The sequence below is a fragment of the Balaenoptera physalus genome, assembly GCF_965194825.1.
Source record: "Balaenoptera physalus genome assembly, chromosome: 12".
NCBI lineage: Eukaryota > Metazoa > Chordata > Mammalia > Artiodactyla > Balaenopteridae > Balaenoptera > Balaenoptera physalus.
Window position 1 is genome coordinate 69,784,207 of NC_138897.1, and position 19,222 is coordinate 69,803,428.

The window sequence follows — 19,222 nt, forward strand, 5'->3', positions numbered from 1 at the left end:
TTTTGAGATCAGGAAGTGTGACTCCTCCAACTTAATTGTTCTATTTCAAGATTTTTTTTGCTATTCTGGAGCCTTTTGAGTTTCCATATTAATTTTAGAATCAGCTTGTCAATTTCTGCAAAGAAGAAAGCTGCAATTCTGATAGGGATTACAATGAATCTGTAGATCAATTTGGGGAAGGCCATCTTAAAATATCTTCCAATTGATGAATACAAACAGATTACCATTTATTTAGGTCTTTAATTTCTTTCAGTAATGTTTTATAGTTTCTGGTATATAAATTTTACAGTTCTTTTATAAAAATTTTCTATGTAATTCTTTTTAATGCTATTATAAATGGAAGTGTTTTTAAAATTTCACTTTCAGATTGTTCACTACAAGTGTATAGAAATACAATTGATTTCTGTATATTACTCTTGTATTCTGCAACCTTGCTAAATTCATTCATTAGTGTTAATAACTTTTACTGGGATCCTTAGGATTTTCTATATATAAGGTCATGACATCTGTGAATATAGTTTTACTTCTTTTCCTACCTAGATGCCTTTTATTTCTTTTTCTTGCCTAATTGCTCTGGCCAGACCCTCTACCTAGTACAACGGTGAATAGAAGTGGCAAGAGTGGACATCCTTGTTTTGTCACTGATCTTAGGGGGGAAGCACCCAGTCTCTCATCATTAAGTATTACACTAATTCTGTTTTTTTATAGATGCCCTTCATCAGATTGAAGAAGTTCCCTTCTAATGCTAATTAATTTATTTTGTACATTGAACCATCCTTGGTTCAAGATAAATCCCACCTGGTAATGGTGTATAATTTGTTTATGTGTCAGTGTATTTTTGAGGATTTTTGTGTCCATAGTCATAAGATAGATTGTTTCGCAGTTTATTTGTGAGGTCTTTTCTGGGTTTGGTGTCAGGGTGTTGCAAAATGAATAAGTTGGGAAGTATCCCCTCCTCTTCTGTTTCTTTGAAGAATTTGTAAAGAATTAGTAATAATTTTCTTTAATGTTTGGTAGAATTCAGCAGTAAAGCCCTATGGGCTAGTGCTGTTTTTGTGGGTGGTTGTTTTATTACTAATTCTATCTTTCTGTTTCTTATAGCTCTATTTGTATTGTCTATTTCTACTTTAATCAGTTAGAACAGTTCATCTTTCTAGAAATTTGTTCATTTCATCTAAGTTATCCAATTAATTGGCATATAATTGTTCATAATATTCCTTTATAATCCTTTTTATTTCTGTAAAGTTAGTAATGTCCCCTCTTTCATTTCTGATTCTTATAATCTGAGTTTTCTCTCTTGTGTTCTTGGTCAATATAGCTAAATGTTCAACGATTTTGTTGATCTTTACAGAAAACCAGCTTTTGGTTTCCTTTATTTTCTCTATTGCTTTCCTATTCCTTATTTCATAAATTTATGCTCTAATCTTTATTACTTTCTTTCTTCTGCTTGCTTTAGGTTTAGTTTACTCCTCTTTATCCAGTATCTTAAGATGGAACGTTATGTGATTAAAGCTATAAAATTTCCCTCTAAGCACTGCCTTAGGAACATCCTATGAGTTTTGGTATGTTGTATTCTGGTTTTAATTCATCTCAAATTATTTTCTAATTTCCCTTTTGATTTCTTCTTTGACTCATTGGTCTTTTAGAGTGTGCTGTTTAATTTCCACATATCTGTGAATTTCCCAATTTTATTTTATTATGGATGTAACTTTATTCCATTGTAGTCAAAACACACTTTGTATTGTTTCTATCCTTTAGATTTACTGAGGTTTGTTTTATGGCTTATGCCAGAAGTGTTCCATATACACTTGAGAAGAACATGTAGTCTATTGTTAAGTGCAGACATGTTGCTCTTTTACAGCCACACCACTTCCCTTTCACCCCATGATCTCCTTAACTCATAGCAACCACTAATCTGTTCTCTACATCTGCAATTTTTCATTTCAAGAATGTAAAATAAAAGGAATCATTCTGTATGTAATCTATTGGTATTGGCTTTTTTCACTCAGGATAATTGAAGATGAATTCAAATTGTTTCATGTATCAATACTTCGTTCCTTTCTATTACTGAATACTATTTCATTGTTATGCTACATAGTTTAACTATTCACCTGTTGAAGGACATCAATCAGGCTGATTCCAGTTTTTGGCTATTACAATTAAAGCTGCTATTAAGGTTTTTGTATAAACATAAATCTTTGTTTTTCTGAGATAAATGCCCAGGAGGAAAATTGCATGATACCGTAGATGCAGGTGTAATTTTTTCCTTTCTTTTTTTTCTTTTTTTTTTTTGGCCATGCTCCGCTGCACAGTTTGCAGGATCTTAGTTCCCCGACCTGGGATTGAACCCGGGCCACGGCAATGAAAGTGCTGAGTCCTAACCACTAGACCACCAGGAAACTCCCTGTAATTTTTCAGTAATCTGACAAAGGCAATTCAATGAAGAAAGAATAGTCTTTTCAGCAAATGCTGCTGGAAGAACTGGACATCCACATGCAAAAAAAGAAAAAACGAAAAAAGGATCTAGACTTTTTAAATGCTGCTCTAAGAGAGCTTTAAGAGAATGAAAAGACAAGACTCAGACTCAGAGAAAATACCTGCAAATTATTTATCTGATAAAGGACTTCAATGCAATATGTACAAACCCTTTAAAGATCTCTAAAATTTCAGCAATAGGAAAATAAGCAACATAATTAAAAAATGGACAAAGATCTGTACAGATACCTCACCAAAGAAGATATACAGATGGCTATAAGTATGTGAAAAGATGCTCAACATCATATTTTGATAGGGAATCTAAAATTCAAAAAACAATGAAATACCACTATATACCTATTAAATTGGCTAAAATCCAAAAATCTGACACCACCAAATGCTGGTGAGGATGTGGAACAATAGGAACTCTCATTCAGTGCTGGTGGGAATGCAAAATGGTACAGCCATTTTGGAAGGTAGTTCTGGTAGTTTCTGACAAAATTAAACATAGCCTTACATATGATTGAACAATTGCACTCCTAGGTATTTACCCAAATGACTTTAAAACTTATATTCATTCAAAAACCTACACATGAATGTTTTAGTAGCTTTATGTATAGTTGCCAAAGACTGAAACAACCAATATGTCCTTCAGTAGGTGAATGAGCAAACTGTTGTACATCTGTGTGTTGGAATATTGTTCATCAAGAAAAAGAAATGAGCTACACAGCCATGAAAAGATGTAGAGATCTTAAATGGATATTGCTGAGCCAATTTGAAAAGGCTACATACTGTATGATTCCAATTAAATGACATTCCGTAAAAGGCAAAACTATAAAGAGAGTAAAAACGTCACTGGTTGCCAGAGATTCTGTGTCTGGGGGAGGGGTTTGGACAGAGAGGAATGGATGAATAAGTGAAGCACAGGGGATTTTTACAGTGGTGAAACTGTTCTGTACAATACTATAGTGGTGGGTACATGACATTATGCATTTGTCAAAATTCACTGAATGTACAACACAAAGAGTGAACCCTAATGTAAACTATAGACTTTAGTCTTTAGTTAATGATGATGTATTAATATTGGTTCATAAATTGTAACAAAAGTACTATACTAAGGCAAGATGTTAAAAAACAAGGGCATTGGGGTATATGGGAACTCTCTGTAGAGAGAGAGTTCTAAAGGTTCTGAGGTAACTACTCAATTTTTTTTTTATAAACCTAAAACTGCTTACAATAATTGTCTATTAATATTTGAAAACCTATTGGACATATTTGTGTGGGTCTTTTTCTGGGTTCTGTACTCTTTGATCTATGTGTCTGTCTCTTTGTCACTATCACATTGTCTTAATTACTATAGCTACATGGAAAGGCTTAATATTGGGTAATTTTCCAAATTTGTTTTTCCTTTTCAAAACTATTTTAGCTGTTCTAGGGCCTGTGCTTTCCATGTAAATTGTAGTATAAGCTTGTCTGCATCTTTTAAAAAGTACCTGGATTTTCATAGTAATTGTGTTAAAACTGTATACCATTTTGGGGGAAATTGATATCCTTACTATGTTTAGTCTTCCAACCTATGAACATGGTATGCTTCTCCATATATTTAGATCTTTGATTTCTTTCATCAGCACTGTGTAGTTTTCATCATGCAAGTCCTGTACCTGTATTGTCAGATTTACACCAAAGAATTTTTTTGGAGCAATTACAAATATGTTGTATTTTAATTTCAGTGTCCACATGTTCATTGCTGGTATATAGAAATATAATTGATTTTTATATATTGATCTTATATCCTGCAACCTTACTAAATTCACTATCAGTTCCAGGATTTTTCTGTAGATTCCTTGGGATTATCCACACAGACAATCATGTCATCTGAAAATAGGGACAATTTTATTTCTTCTTTTCTGATTGGTATTCCTTTTATTTCCCCTACATTATTACACTGGCTGGAATTTCCAGTATTTTGTTGAGTGTTTTGTAATTTGTTTTTTGCTTTTTTTTACTTCAGTCACTTTATTCGAAAATCCAGTTAGTGATTTAATATCATGGTTCTTTTCTTGCACAGGTTACTGAGGCCTAGAATTGACACGAAGCCTGCTAGGCAACTGTAGCAGCCATTGTTTTGAAAGCAGCATATCTGACGGTCCTGGGCCCTTTAGAGTCTCTACAACGTCTCTGAATAAAAAGCCATCTGACAACAGGGGGATAGATTTCTTGTTCCTCATTTTAGGGGCAAAGCATTCAGTCTTTCACCGTTAAGTACAATGTTAGCTGTAGGTTTCTGGAGATGTTCTTTATCAAATTGAGGAAATCGCCCTCTATTCCTAGTTTTGTGAGAGTTTTTATCATGAATAGGTGTTGGACTTTGTCATATGTTTTTCTGCATCAATTCAGCTGATAAGATGATGTGATTTTTCTTACTTAGCCAGTTAGTATGGTGGCTTACATTGATTAATATTTGACACTGAACCAGCCTTACATGCCTGGAATAAACCCCACTTGGTCATGGTATATAGTTCTTTTTATGTATTACTTAATTCCATTTGATAATACCTTGTTAAGAATTTTTACATGTATATTCATGCCTGTAATATCCTGTTTTGTAGTACTTGTCTAGCTTTCATAACAGGGTAATACTAACTTCATAAAATAAATTTGGAAGTGTTCCCTCCTCTTCTGTTTTCTGGAAGAGATTGTATAGAATTGGTGTTGATTCTTTAAACAAATTAGTAGACTTCATCATGAAAGCATCTGGCAATAGATATCTCTTTTTCAAGAATTCTTTAACTACAAGTCCAACATCTTTAATCGTTTTATGACTACTCAGATTATTTCATATTAGGTTGGTGTTATAGTTTGTATTTTTTTGAGGAATTGGTCCATTTCATCTAAGTTGTCAAATTTACTTTTGTGGAGTTGTACCTACTATTCTCTTATTCTTTTGATGTCTACAGGGTTTGTCATGATAACTCGTATTTTATCCCCTATTTTGTTTCTAATATTGGTACTTTGTGGCTTGCCTCTTTTTTTCTTTGTGCATCTTGCAAGAGGTTTGCCAATTTTATTGATCTTTCAGAACTTTTGTTTAACTGATTTTCTCTATTTTCCACTTTCCATTTCATTGATCTATGCCCTTGTTTCCTTACTTCTGCTTTTTTAGTGTTACTTTGTTTTCCCTGAGATGGGAGCTTAGATTATTGACCTAAGAATTTCTTCTTTTTTTCCAGCTTTATTGAGATATAATTGACATAAAACACTGTGTAAGTTTAAGTTATATAGTGTGATGATTTGATACATGTATATATTGTAAAATGATTACCACAGCAGGGTTAGTTAACACCTCTATCACCTTACATAATTACCATTTTTTTTTGTGGTAAGAACATTTATGATCTACTCTCTTAGTAACTTTCAAGTATATAGCTGGCTTTAGGTAGTATGGACATATTAACAATATCTATATTCCAATTAATGAACACAAATATCTTTCGATTTATTTGTGTCCTCAGTTTCTTTCATCAAAGCCTTATAGTTTTCAATGTACAGATCCTTCACCACCTTGACTAGATTTATTCCTAAGTACTTTATTGTTTTTGATGCTATTATGAATGGGATGACTTTATTTCTTTTTTCAGATATTTCATTGTTAGTGTATAGAAATGCAACTGATTTCTGTATGTTGATTTTGTATCCTGCAACTTTACTAAATTTGTTGATTAGTTCTAACAGTTTTTGGTGGAGTCTTTAGGATTTTCTATACATAAGATCATATCATCTGCAAACAAAAACAATTTTACTTATTCCTTTCCGACTTGGAGGCCTTTTCTTTCTTTTTCTTGCCTGATTGCTCTGGCTAGGACTTCCAGTACTATGTTGAATAGGAGTGGTGAAAGTAGGCACCCTTGTCTCGTTTCTGATCTTAGAGAAAAAGCTTTCAACCTTTTACCATTGAATTTGATGTTGACTATGGGCTTATCATTTGTGGGCTTTATTATGTTTAGGTATAATCCTTCTGAAAGATCAATGAAACTGGCAACCTCTTGACCCACTGGTTGTTCAGGAGTGTGTTGTTTATTTTCCACATATTTGTAAATTTTCTAACTTTCCTCCTACTACTGACTTCTAGTTTTATGCCATTGTGATCAGAAAAGATACATGGCATGATTTCCATCTTCTTAAATGTGCTGAGACTTGTTTTTTGACTTGTCATATGATCTATCTTGGCGAACATTCTGTGTGCACTTAAGAATGTGTATACTGCTCCTATTTGGTGGAATGTTCTGTATATGTCTGCTAAGTCCATTTAAAACTATATTTCAGGTCTAACATTTCCTTATTGCTTTTCTATCTGAATGATCTAGCCATTGTTGAAAGTAGGGTATTTAAATCCCCTACTATTATTGTATTGTTGTCTATTTCTCTCTGCAGATCTGTTAGTATTTGCTTAATCCTTCTAGCCACTCTATGCCTTTTGATTGGAGAATCTAATCCATTTGCATTTAGAGTAGTTATTGATATGTAAGGACTTACTAGGTAATAGGAATGTTTAGGTAATTGTAGGTAATGCTATCTTATTCATTGCTTTCTGCCTTTTTTGTAGTTCCCTTGTTCCTTTCTCCCTCTCTTGCCTTTCTTTGTAAATTGATAATTTTCCTCAGTGATATGCATTGATTCTCCTCTCTTTATCTTGTGTGAATCTACAATAGGTTTTTCTGTTGTGGTTACCATGAGGCTTACATAAAACATTTAACAGATATAACAGTCTATTTTGATGCTGATAACAACTGAACTTTGATCACGTACAAAAACTCTACCCTTTTACTGCCCTCCTTTAATATTTTTGATGTCACAATTTACTTCTTTTTAGACAGTGTACTAATTAACTAATTATTTTAACTATAGTTATTTTAATACTCTTGTCCTTTAACCTTTATACTAGAGTTAACTGGTTAACACACAACTGCATTACAGTATTAGAGTATTCTGAATTTGACTGTATACTTTACCAGTGTGCTGTATAGTTTCAAATGTTTTCATGTTGCTAATCAGTATCCTTTAATTTCAGCTTGAAGAACTCCTTTCATCATTTCTTGTAAGGCAGGTCTAGTGGTGATGAACTCCCTCAGCTTTTGTTTGTCTAGGAACATATTTATCTTTCTTTTTTTTTTAATTTATTTATTTTATTTATTTATTTTTGGCTGCGTTGGGTCTTCATCGCTGCACACGGGCTTTCTCTAGTTGCGGTGAACAGGGGCTACTCTTCGTTGTGGCAGGCAGGCTTCTCATTGCGGTGGCTTCTCTTGTTGCAGAGCACGGGCTCTAGGCGTGTGGGCTTCAGTAGTTGTGGCACGTGGGCTCAGTAGTTGTGGCTTGTGGGCTCTAGAGCGCAGGCTCAGTAGTTGTGGCACACGGGCTTAGTTGCTCCGTGGCATGTGGGATCTTCCCAGACCAGGGCTTGAACCTGTGTCCCCTGCATTGGCAGGTGGATTCCTAGCCACTGCGCCACCAGGGAAGTCCCAACATCTTCATCTTTCCATCATTTCTAAAGGACAACTTTGCCAGATATAGAATTCTTGGTTGGCCTTTTTTTCCCCTTTCAGCACTTGAATATATCAGGGAATATATTATCCCACTTTCTTTTGGCTTGTTAGGTTTCTGCTGAGAAATCCACTGATAGCATTATGGGGGTTCCCTTGTAAGTTACAAGCTTCTTTTCGCTTGCTGCTTTTAAGATTCTCTTTATCTTTGATTTTTGATAGTTTTATTATAATGTGTTTTGGAGAATATCTCACTGAGTTTGTTTGGTGACCTACGACCTTCATTAACTTGCATATCTAAATCTCTCCCCAGATTTGGGACAGTCTCAGCCATTATTTCTTTAAGTAAACTTTCTGTCCCCTTATCCCTTTCTTCTCCTTCTGGGACTCCAATAATTCACATATTGTTTCTCTTGATGCTATCCCATATATCAGGTAGGCTTCCTTCACTCTTTTCATTCTTTTTTCTTTGTTCTCCTCTGACTGGATACTTTCAAAGTTCCTGTCTTCTAAATCACAGATTGTTTCTTCTTCTTTAACCATGCTGCTGTTGGTGCTCTCTGTTTCATTTTTCATTTCAATAACTGAATTCTTCAGCTCCAGAGTTTCTGTTTGGTCACTTTTATGACTTCTTTCTCTTTGCTACCTTGTCATTTTGTTTGTGTATTGTTTTCCTGGTTTCATTGAATTGTCTTTGTGTTTTCTCGTAGCTCATTGAACTTCCTTAAAACAGCTATTTTGAATTCTTTATCGGGTAAGCCTCAGATCTCCATATTTTGGGATTGGTTACTGGTAGATTATTATGATCCATTGGGGTGTCATGTTTCCTTGATTCTTCATGTTTCTTGAAGTTTTTGCACTGATGTCTTTGCATTTGAAGTAGCAGTCACCTCTTCCAATCTTTACTAGCTCCCTTCAGGAGAAAAATACCTTTTATCAGCCCTGCTAGTGATTCTGAGGCTTTCTCAGACCTTCTATGGATACATCTGCTCCACACTTTTTGCTCCCTCTTGTGGCGGAATTCTTAAGCTTGTATGCCTTCTCTCAATCCCGCGACACACCAGGCTGGGTGCTGATAGCTTCCCTTTTTCTTTCCCAAGTGTGGCAGTAAAGCTCACGTTTATGTCTCTCTCTGGCCTGCAGATTTGGGCTGGCTTTCTTTGCATGCCCAGTAGTTGTCTGCCAAAGCTCACTCTTGCCACTGTCATTGGGACCGCACACAGGGAGCCAGCCACAGGATGGGGGTGTAGATGAGGCATGCAGAGTGCTGGGGGTGCCATGAACCAGTTGGGAGAATTTGTGGGTGAGGCATACCTAGCAGCTCATAGGCAGCTTCTTGATGGAGTCTGTGATATGGTTAATAAGATTCACATACTTTCAATGCCCTCCAAGAGTCCTATCTGCTGCTCCTCCAGCCTCTTCCCAGCTCCCCAGTCACACAGGCCATGATTCAGTGCTCTGGAGGCGGTGGGGGAGAAACAGGCCTCTTTGGCAGCATTCTGCACAGTTGGGGAAGCCAGGCACTCACTCTACACTCTCACTTTTCCCTGCAGGAGAAATCATGGGCAGGGAAGATCTCTCTTGGCCCTAAGCTGTGCCACCTTGGGGAAGGGGTGATGTGGGTAAGTTGAGCTATCCTCTTACCCTCTCCAGTGCATCCAAACTCTTTTTTTTTTTGCTCCAGTGCTGTGCTAGAACTACTCTGTTGGAAATCCAGACTTCCACGAAGACTCTCTCATCTGTGAGTGATTGTCTAAGACAGTGTTCTCCAGGGGCTCCTGGCTGAGAGGGGCTAGAGCCAGTTCTCAGGCCACTGAAGGGTCCACAGCCAGAACCAAGGTCTTTTGCCTATTACCTGGTGCACTGCTGGGCAAGGCTCCTCCTGCGTCCATTGGTATATGATGCAGGGTTCTACAGTTCCCACAAAGTATCATTTGGGCATGGATGGATGGGTGCCAAATTGTTGTTGTTGGGGGGGCACACAAATGAGGGTTGTCATATTTAGCCATGTTGCTGACATCACTCCCTCTTTTCTAATATAGGTATTTACTGCTATAAGTTTTCCTCTCAACACTGCTTTGGCTGCAAACCACAAATTTTTTTAATGTTTTCATTTTTGTTCAGTTCAATATATTTTTTAAATTTCCCTTGAGCCTTTGTCTTTCCCCCATTGATTATTTAGAAATATGTTATTTCCCAAGTGTTTGGAGATGTCCCTGTTATCTTTCCATTATTGATTTCTAGTTTGCTCAACAAATTTTAAATTTATATATATAAAGGTACATATGTACATGTTATAGTGGTTTTTAAAATATGTCCGCAAATTCCTTTTTACTTGTGATGGTTAATTTTATGCATCAGTTTGACTGGGTCACAAGGCACCCAGGTATCTGATTAAACATTATTTTGGGTGTGTCTGCAGGGTGTTTCTAAATGGGGTTACCATTTGAATTGGTGGACCAAAGCAAACTGCCCTCCCCAGTGTGGGAGGGCCTCATTCTATCAACTAAAAGCCTGAATGAAACAAAAAACTGAAGAAGAAAGAATTTGCTGTCTCTGCCTGACAGTCTTAAACTGGGACATCAGTCTCCTCGTGCCTTAGGACCCGACTGGAACTTACCCCATCAGATCTTCAGACTAAAGCTCTTGGGACTTCCCAGACTCCATGACCACGTGAAACAATTCCATATTGGGCCATGGGAATCCTTGGAAGGTGATTAGATTTAGATGAGGTCATGAGGGTGAGGTCCTCATGATGAGCTTGGTGCCCTTGTAAGCGGAGACCAGACAGCACTCCCTCTCTCGCTCTGTCTGCCATGTGAGGACATAGCAGGACAGCCATCTGTGAGCAGCAGAAGAGGGTTCTCACCGAGAACCCAGTCAGCTGGAACCTTGATCCTGGACTTCCAGCCTCCAGAACTGTAAGAAATAAATATCTGTTGTTTCAGCCACCCACCCAGTCTGTGGTATTTTGCTATGGCAGCCCGAGCTGACTGATATAGCTCCTCCTTTCAAGAACTGGACCTCAACTTCCCAGCCCTTCTTTTTCTTTCCTTTTTTTTTTTTAATGTATATATATTTTAAATATGTATTTATTTTATTTTTTTAGCTGCGTCAGGTCTTCGTTGCGGCGCACGGGCTTCTCTCTAGTTGTGGCATGTGGGTTTTCTCTCTGTAGTTGTGGTGCACGGGCTCCAGGCCATGTGGGCTCTGTAGTTTGTGGCACAAGGGCGCTCTCATTGAGGCACGTGGGCTCAGTAGTTGTGGCACGCAGGCTTAACTGCCCCGCAGCATGTGGGATCTTAGTTCCCTGACCAGGGATTGAACCCGTGTGCCCTGCATTAGAAGGCAGATTCTTTACCACTGGACCACTAGGGAAGTCCCTCCCAGCCCTTCTTAGTAACTCACTTTCTGTGAATATAATAAGGCAGAAGTAACACGTCCCTCTGACACCCGGTTATGAAAGACACTGGGCCTTTCTCCTTCTCTTCATCTCCATCTCCTTTCATCACTCGCTCTGGGGAAAGACGGCTGCCATGTGGCAGGCACACTGGGCACTACATGGAGGGGCCCATGCAGAGAAGCAGGCTTCCAGCCAACAGCCATGGAGGAACAGGCTGCAGACCCCACACAAGTGAACCTGGAAGCGAATTCGAGGGTCCTGTTGAGCCTCCAGATGACTCAGGCCCTGCTGGCAGTTTGACTGCAACCTCATGACAGATCCCAGGCTCCTGACCCTCAGAACTGTCTGTTAGTCCATACTTGTTATTTTCAGGTGCTTAGTTTGGGGGAAATCTGTTACAAAACCACAAATAATACAATTGAATAACTCAGTGACAATTCATGAACCAAACTTACTCATATAATCAACACTCAGATCAAGAAACAGAACAGTAACAATATCCCTAAAGCCCCCTCTTCTCATTCCCAGTCACAAAACCCACTAAGCACATGTGACACCCTATCCTATGTGTAATAAATTAGTTTTGCCTATTTTGTATGGCGTCCTACAGTATGTACTCTTTTAGGTCTGATTTCTTTCATTCAACATTCTGTCTGTGTGATTCCTCCATAATATGGTGTAGAGTTTTAGATCATTTACTTGCATTGTTTACAGCATTCTGTTGTGTGATCAAACTACAATTTATTCATCTGCTCCAGGAGGACATTCCCTTCCATCATTCTCCTTGGCCGCTTCTGAAGACACGTGAAGGAACACGCCCTTGCAGTGTTTGGTCAGCTCTCTCTGTACCCTCAGCCAGCAGAGAGCTCAGGGCCCAGTTGTCTGTTTCATCTCAAACGGCATCATTGCCTTTTAGTCTAGTCTGGGTGATGCTTTTGCCAATGCCACTCTCTCAAAAATTTTGTGGGTGTCTTAGACCGTTTGGGAGGCTATAACAAAATGCCCACAGACTGGGTGGCTTATAAACCACAGAGATTTATTTCTCACATTTCTGGAGGCTGGAAGCCAGGGTGCCAGCATCGTTGGGTTCTGGTGAAGGCTCTCTCTCGGGCTGTAGACTGCCAAACTCTGGCTGTGTCCTCACAGGGTGGAAGGGGTAAGGGAGCCTTCTGAGGCTTCTTTTATTAGGGCACAAACACCATTCACCCAGGCTCCACCCTTATGACCTCATGACCTCCCAAAGGCCCCGCCTCCCACGCCATCACGTTGATGAACTTTGTGGGGACACAGGCATTTCGACCACAGCGGTGGGTGTCCCTCCTTGATTCCTGTGCCACAGTCATGAATCAACTTCACGTGCCAAAAACCACAACCCAAATTCTTTTCACGACATGCCTCTGAGTTTACTTTGAGCAGGGCAGGCTTCTATAGAACCACACTGAAGTACAGCGGTGCTCTTACCCCGCCGAAAGTCTCTACCAGGGGCCACCCCAACAAAGTGTGTTACAGCTATGCCTTGAGTCGCCGTTTACCCCCATCCTTGTCCTGCTGGCCGAGTTTTGGATACAGATGTCTTCCCGAGAGGCTCACATTTGATTGATTTGGAAATAGTTTCATTTTCCAGTGCTGCAACTTTTGCACTCTCTCCAGGGCTTCTAAATTCAGCTTGCAGTTGGATCTGTTCCTTTCTGAGGGCATGCCTTACAGAGTGAAGCTAGAGGCAAGAGCTCATGGTTTCAGCACTTGCCTCATTCTCCTCACCCAGTGTTGCCGTATGTTCATTAGATATATTTTCTTTCTTACAAGTTACTGTAGGTTTACTGTAGTTTACTAGGGCTGCCACTAGGGGTACCAAGGCTGGGTGGTTTAACAATGAGTTTATTTTCTCACAGCTCTGGAGGCTAGAACTCCAAGGTCAAAGTCTCAGCAGGGTTCTCTCTCCTGAGGCCTCTCTCCTTGGCTTGGAGATGACCATCTCCCCGCTGTGTCCTCACATGGTCCTTCCTCTGTGTCTGTGTCCTAATCTCCTCCTCTCATATGGAGCAGGGCCCCACCCTAATGACCCCATTTAACTTAATCACCTCTTTAAAGACCCTGTCTTCAAATAAAGTCACATTCTGAGATACTAGAGGTTAGGACTTCAACACATGAATTTGGGGTGGACACAGTTCAACCCATAATATTTACCACAGGCAGTTTTGTCAATCATACAGATCTTCATTTTCTCAGGGTTGTATAACAGTTTTTCTTTCTTTCTTTCTTTCTTTTTTTTTGTATAACAGTTTCTTACTACCCACCAACCGGTCCCAAAGCAATGCCCCATATTTGTTTTTTGTTATGGAAGTACATTGTTTCTGGGTACTAACTTCCTTACCACAATAATGCTACGTATAAAACAGCCTCAACAACTGTGGTTTATAACCACATTTACTTTTTTTCCCTCACTCACTTGTGGGTTGGTTGGGGTTTGGATGAACTTCGCTAATCTTGTGCCAAGGCTTCAGATTGGGCCCAGGTCTTCTCCACGTGCTCCAATCTGAACTTCAGGCTGGAAAGGCAGTGGGTACTGGGGACATGTACTCACAGACACAGCGCAAGTGCCGAAGTGCAAGTCAGACAGCGCAGGGCATTGAAACCTTTGCTGGTATCACGATGCTAACACTCAGTCCACCAAAGTGAGTCCCGGGGCCACGCCGGGACCCAAAGGGTGAAGGGGTCCCCTTAGCTTGTCACAAAGCCACAACAAGAGGGTGGATGAACAAACCGCTGCAGGGGATTAAGAGGTAGGATCGATAATTCAATGTACTATAAATCTAGCCTTTGTGCATCCTTTTCTCAGATGATGCTTTTTTTTTTTTTTAATTTTTATTTATTTATTTATTTATTATTTATGGCTGTGTTGGGTCTTCGTTTCTGTGCGAGGGCTTTCTCTAGTTGCGGCAAGTGGGGGCCACTCTCCATCGCGGTGCGTGGACCTCTCATTATCACGGCCTCTCTTCTTGCGGAGCACAGGCTCCAGACGCGCATGCTCAGTAATTGTGGCTCACGGGCCTAGTTGCTCCGCGGCATGTGGGATCGTCCCAGACCAGGGCTCGAACCCGTGTCCTCTGCATTAGCAGGCAGATTCTCAACCACTGCGCCACCAGGGAAGCCCCAGACGATGCTTTGGTTTTGATATTAGAATACCTTAAATCCATTTATTCCACCCCGACTTACACACTATAGTTTTCATATATTTTAATTCTGATATGTTTTTAATCCCTGAAGGCATTGTTATTTTTGTGTTACACAGTCGACTTTCATTTAGATTTACCAACACACTCTTCTTGTTGAATTTTATTCTTCCTACATCTCTGATCTTCCATTAGAAATCATATTATTTTTGTCTAAAGAAAATCAATTAGTATTTCCTTTGGTTAAAGTCTACCAGTAATGGATTTTCTCACATCTCATTTGTCTGCAAATGTCATAATTTCCCTTTCATTCCTAAAGGAATTTTTTGCTGGATATAAAATCTAGGTTAGCAGTTATTTTACTTTCCCACTTTGAAGATATGATTCTTCTGTGTTCTGGCTTCTATAGTTTGAGAAGTCAGTTCTCAGTTTAATTATTGCTTCTTAGAAAGTGATTTTTTTTTTCAGTCTGGCTGCTTTTAAGATTTTTTTTTTTTTTAAGTTCGCAGCAGTTTTACTATGATATGCCTAAGTGTGGTTTGTTTTTTATGAATTCTGATTGAAATCTGTAAGGCTTCTGGAACCTGAAGCTTGACGTATTCCATCAATTTTAAAAAGACTTCAAGCCTTTATCTCTTCAGACACTGCTTCTGCCTATTCTCTCCACTTCTAGGACCCCAATTCCATGAAGGTCAGGCTGTCTTACTGTATTATGTGTCTTCTACCCTCTTCTCTCTGTGCTTCAGTTTGGGTATATTCTTCTGACCTAACTCCACCTTCATTACTTTTCTCTTTTCAGCTGTGTGTAACCTACCAACACTATCCATTGAATTTTCAGTTTCAGTTATATTTTTCAGTTCTAGAACGTCCAGTTGGTTCTTCTTTCATAGTTTTCAGGTCAGTGATAAGGTTCTCAATCTTGTCTTTCATCCTCTTACCATATAAAACATAGCCCTTTAAGTCTTTGGAAAAAGTCTGTTATCTGGACCTGCTGCAGGTCTGTTTGTCACTTCTCTTCGTTTACAGTCATTTGTCTTCTCTCCTTGGACGTCTGCTTATTCCTGATTGAATGCTGATCACTGCACATGAACAACTGTAGAAATAATTTGAGCTCTATCATGAGGTTCTCTCTCTCCTGAGACAACCTATATTTGCCGCTGGCAAGGACTGACGTTATTTGAACGGAGTCCCAAACAACCTGGGGTCCAAAATACCACAGGAGGGTACCTCCGTGGTGGTTCCCAGACTCCAAACTTTGTCCTCCCAGGGCTGCGAGGGTGTTAAAGGTGCTGCTGCCCTCTCGGCCCTGCTCTGGAACTGGCTAACGCCCCTCAGGAGAAGCATCCCTGATACCCGGCTAACCTTGCTCACTTCTTCTGTTTCCCGGATGTTGGCCCAGTTGTCAGTCACCGCCTTGTTGGTTCTCTGCTGCTTTCCGGAAACGGAAGTTCTCCAGGGACGGTTTAATTTCACGTATCGGAAAGCCCGCGAGAACTTGGATTTAGATATGACACGTTTTCTGTGCCCGTTATCGTCTTCTGTCTTTCAGCTCTCCCTTCCTTCCCCCTTCCATAAACAGCCATGTGGTGCTGGGGCTGAGGCTCTGAAAAACGCTGGCAGATGTTCAGTCGGCCTCCGCCTAGGGGCGCTGGAGGGCGCCTGCGGGCTCTGATCCCGGCGGCATCGCCCCAGCCCCACCTCTTCACCAGGCAGAGCAGAGTCTTCCCGCCCAAGAGGCTGAAGCCAGGCTGCAGTTTCTCCAAGACTTGCAAAACCAACCTCAACTCACCTCCTCCTCCGAGGTCTGTATCCCAACCTCTGGGGACCCCTCCTCTAGGATTGTAAACTCTAGCCCCAACCGTCCACCTCCTCCCCCCAGGGGCTGAGTTCCAGCTCTACAGACCCTTCCTCTAAGGTGCAATGTTTCCACGTTCTTCCCATTCACCCCGAGCTCTGGGGGCATGGCCCTTCCTACACCTGTCCCTCCACCACCACCTGGGTTCTGGTCCTACCCTTCCAGCTCTCCCTTACCTCTTGTTTACATTCTGTTCCCTCTGTTCAAGCAGCTGGTGTGGTTTCTGTCACCGGGCTGGATTCTGACGGACAGAATTCCCAACCTTCCCTCCTCTAGTCTCATTTTATTCACTGACAACAACATGATTAGATATTTTGGACCCACTTAGAATGTTACGCCAAGGCGTTACTATACTGTTACATTTTGCATTTCTAGAATGTCTATTTGGTTCTTTTTCAGATCTGCTTGGTCATTCTTTACAGTTTCTTTCCCACGTGTATTTTTAAGTTTGTCATTTAGCTCTTTAAATACATTAAATATAGTAATTTAAAGTCTGTGATGAGTTCATTTTCTCAACCTCTGTGACAGTATCTGTCTCTTGGTTCTCCTTGTTCTTCGTTGTGGTGACTTGTTTCTTTTGAGTGGTTTTTTAAAATTTTATTTATTTATTATTATTTTTTAACATGAACTCGTTTTCCTTAGAGTTTTATTTGTAGGATGAAGGTCTGCAAGAATAACTGTAGGATAGCTAGAATTTGCCTTTTGCTTATGAGTGAAGTTAGGATCTTATTTTTCATGTTTAAGAATCAGTCATATTTCTTTTCTATGCATTATTTTTTCATATGTTTTTGCCCATTTTTCTATTTGGTTGTTGATCTTATTGAGTTGTGGGAGCTCATCATTTCTATTGTGAAGATGGGAAATCATCACAAAGGATTTAAAGATTTTTTTCAGGATTACTTGGCAAGTTACCAGCAGTGAGATTATTAGAATCCTTTTCAAGTCAGACGTTTAGTTCCTTTACACATAAAGACACTGGGCGAGGTCCTGACTTATTAACAATCCTGTCATTTTGCTTAACTACAATTTTCCTAAAATTCCTTTCTTCTAGGTTGTAAATTTTCAGTTTTGACCTCCAAAAGCCCTGGGGTGGGAGGAGGGGTGGGGTGGGGAGAAGGGTGGGGATTTAGGGGATGAAATACTACAAATACTAAAGGATTTATATAATGTTTGGGGTGAAGGGTGCTTGGGATCATAGGCATTACTGACAAAATAGAGAGATTTGGGAAATGTAGTACTACCCACAGTCAGAGTCCATATTGTTAGCTGATGAGGCTGCAGACGTGGAACCTGCAGTCTGCAGAGGTCTCGGCTCACACTGGAAAGAGATTCAATTTGAAAGTGAACAGTCTGTTTTCTTCTTTAACATATTTTTGGCCGCTAGATTGTGAAGCTGTTGTGCAAATAATTGCACCATCACTGTGTTATTCACGGTGTCCCATTCATTTCTTAAAATTACCGGGGAGCAAGGCGGAGCGCAGAGGAGATCGGTTACCCCGAGCGTGGGAACGCCAACAGCTCAGGCCTCCCCTTCCCTGACGAACATCCTGTACGCAGCCGAGCCACCTGTGCGCAAAATACCTTCAAAGGTGCCTCTGGAAACAATGACCGCTGGGCGAACCAGGTGTGCTTTCCGTGCCGGACCTGCCACTATAGATGTGCAGCCACCGGCCACCCAGGTGACCGTCGCGCCTTCGGTGGCCCACCTGCTGCTTTGCGATCTCTCAGTTCTCCGCACCGATGTTCTGACCCAGCAGTGTCCAGAAATGTTTACGTGCAAAGCCAGGAAAGATGTTTAGGAGCGCCTTGCATGTAAACACAACACACGTAGTTCCGAGACTCCTTATGCGGTGTTTTTGGCCCATCTGTGCCTGAATTTTAAAAATGTCCCTGAACTCAACTGTCCAGACCTTCCCCCTCTGCCCTTTCTCTGCACATGGAGGGCTCGAGGGAAGGGCGCCGGAACTGGGCTTCTCCCGCCTGGAACCCCGTCACTCGGGGAACTTGCTGAGGGCAGCCCGTGCCTAGTCTGTCCGCGCGCACCTGCCCTGGGCACGGCCAGGAGTCGGCCCGAGACCCCTTCACCTGCCCGCGCACACCTGCCGGAGGTCAACCCGGGACCCCGTCACCTTCCCTGGGCACCGGCGGGGCAGCGCAGACTCGTTCCTGCTCGGGGGACTGGGAGGACCGGCAGCCACACCCGGGACTACTTTTCGCAGACACCCCGCCCCCACCATGGGCGGCCGGCGGAGGGAGCGCGGACAGAGGCCCCTCGACGCGGCCCGAGGCCCCACGGCGCGCGCCAATCAGTGCGCATGCGCGCCTCAATCAGTGCGCATGCGCGCCTCAATCAGTGCGCATGCGCGCCTCAATCAGTGCGCATGCGCGCCTCTGCTGGGGGCTCCGCGCCTGCCTGCCCAGCAGCGTGTGCGCTTCTCTCAGGACCTTCCAGGTGAGATTCGGGATCCGTGCGGGGACGGATCGCGCTCGGTCATTCGGCCGCGTCCCAGCCGTCCGAGGGTCCCGGAGGGCGCCGCCGACCCCATACCCCAGCCCGGTGCGGTGGGGGCGCGGGTGCCGCGCGTGCTGGCCGCCCGGCGTTCGCGGGCTAGAAAATCCCCGGGGCTCACACTTGGACGCGGGCGGACGGCGAAGGTACGACCACACGTCGCCTCCCGGTGCGCGGACAGCGGGGGCTTCTCGGCCCTCGGGCCCGAGTGTCCGTCCCGGGCTTCGCGCTCCTCCCTGGGTGGGGACTGCGCCGACTCTGTCCCTG

General features: G+C 41.6%; 1 protein-coding gene across 2 annotated transcripts in view; it reads left to right on the plus strand.

Moving 5' to 3' along the window:
• The first annotated feature begins 18,785 nt into the window (after positions 1–18,785).
• CLTCL1 (clathrin heavy chain like 1) overlaps positions 18,786–19,222 on the plus strand; it is a 33,516-nt gene continuing 33,079 nt past the window's right edge. Inside the window, exon 1 of one of the 2 annotated variants that reach the window (XR_014251789.1) lies at positions 18,786–18,898. Coding sequence is in view for 1 of the 2 variants with exons in the window: in XM_082417140.1 (XP_082273266.1) it covers positions 18,806–18,898 (93 nt within the window). In the remaining variant the exon portion in view is untranslated. The remainder of the gene's footprint in view (positions 18,899–19,222) is intronic. The other variant, XM_082417140.1, reaches the window with a different exon arrangement.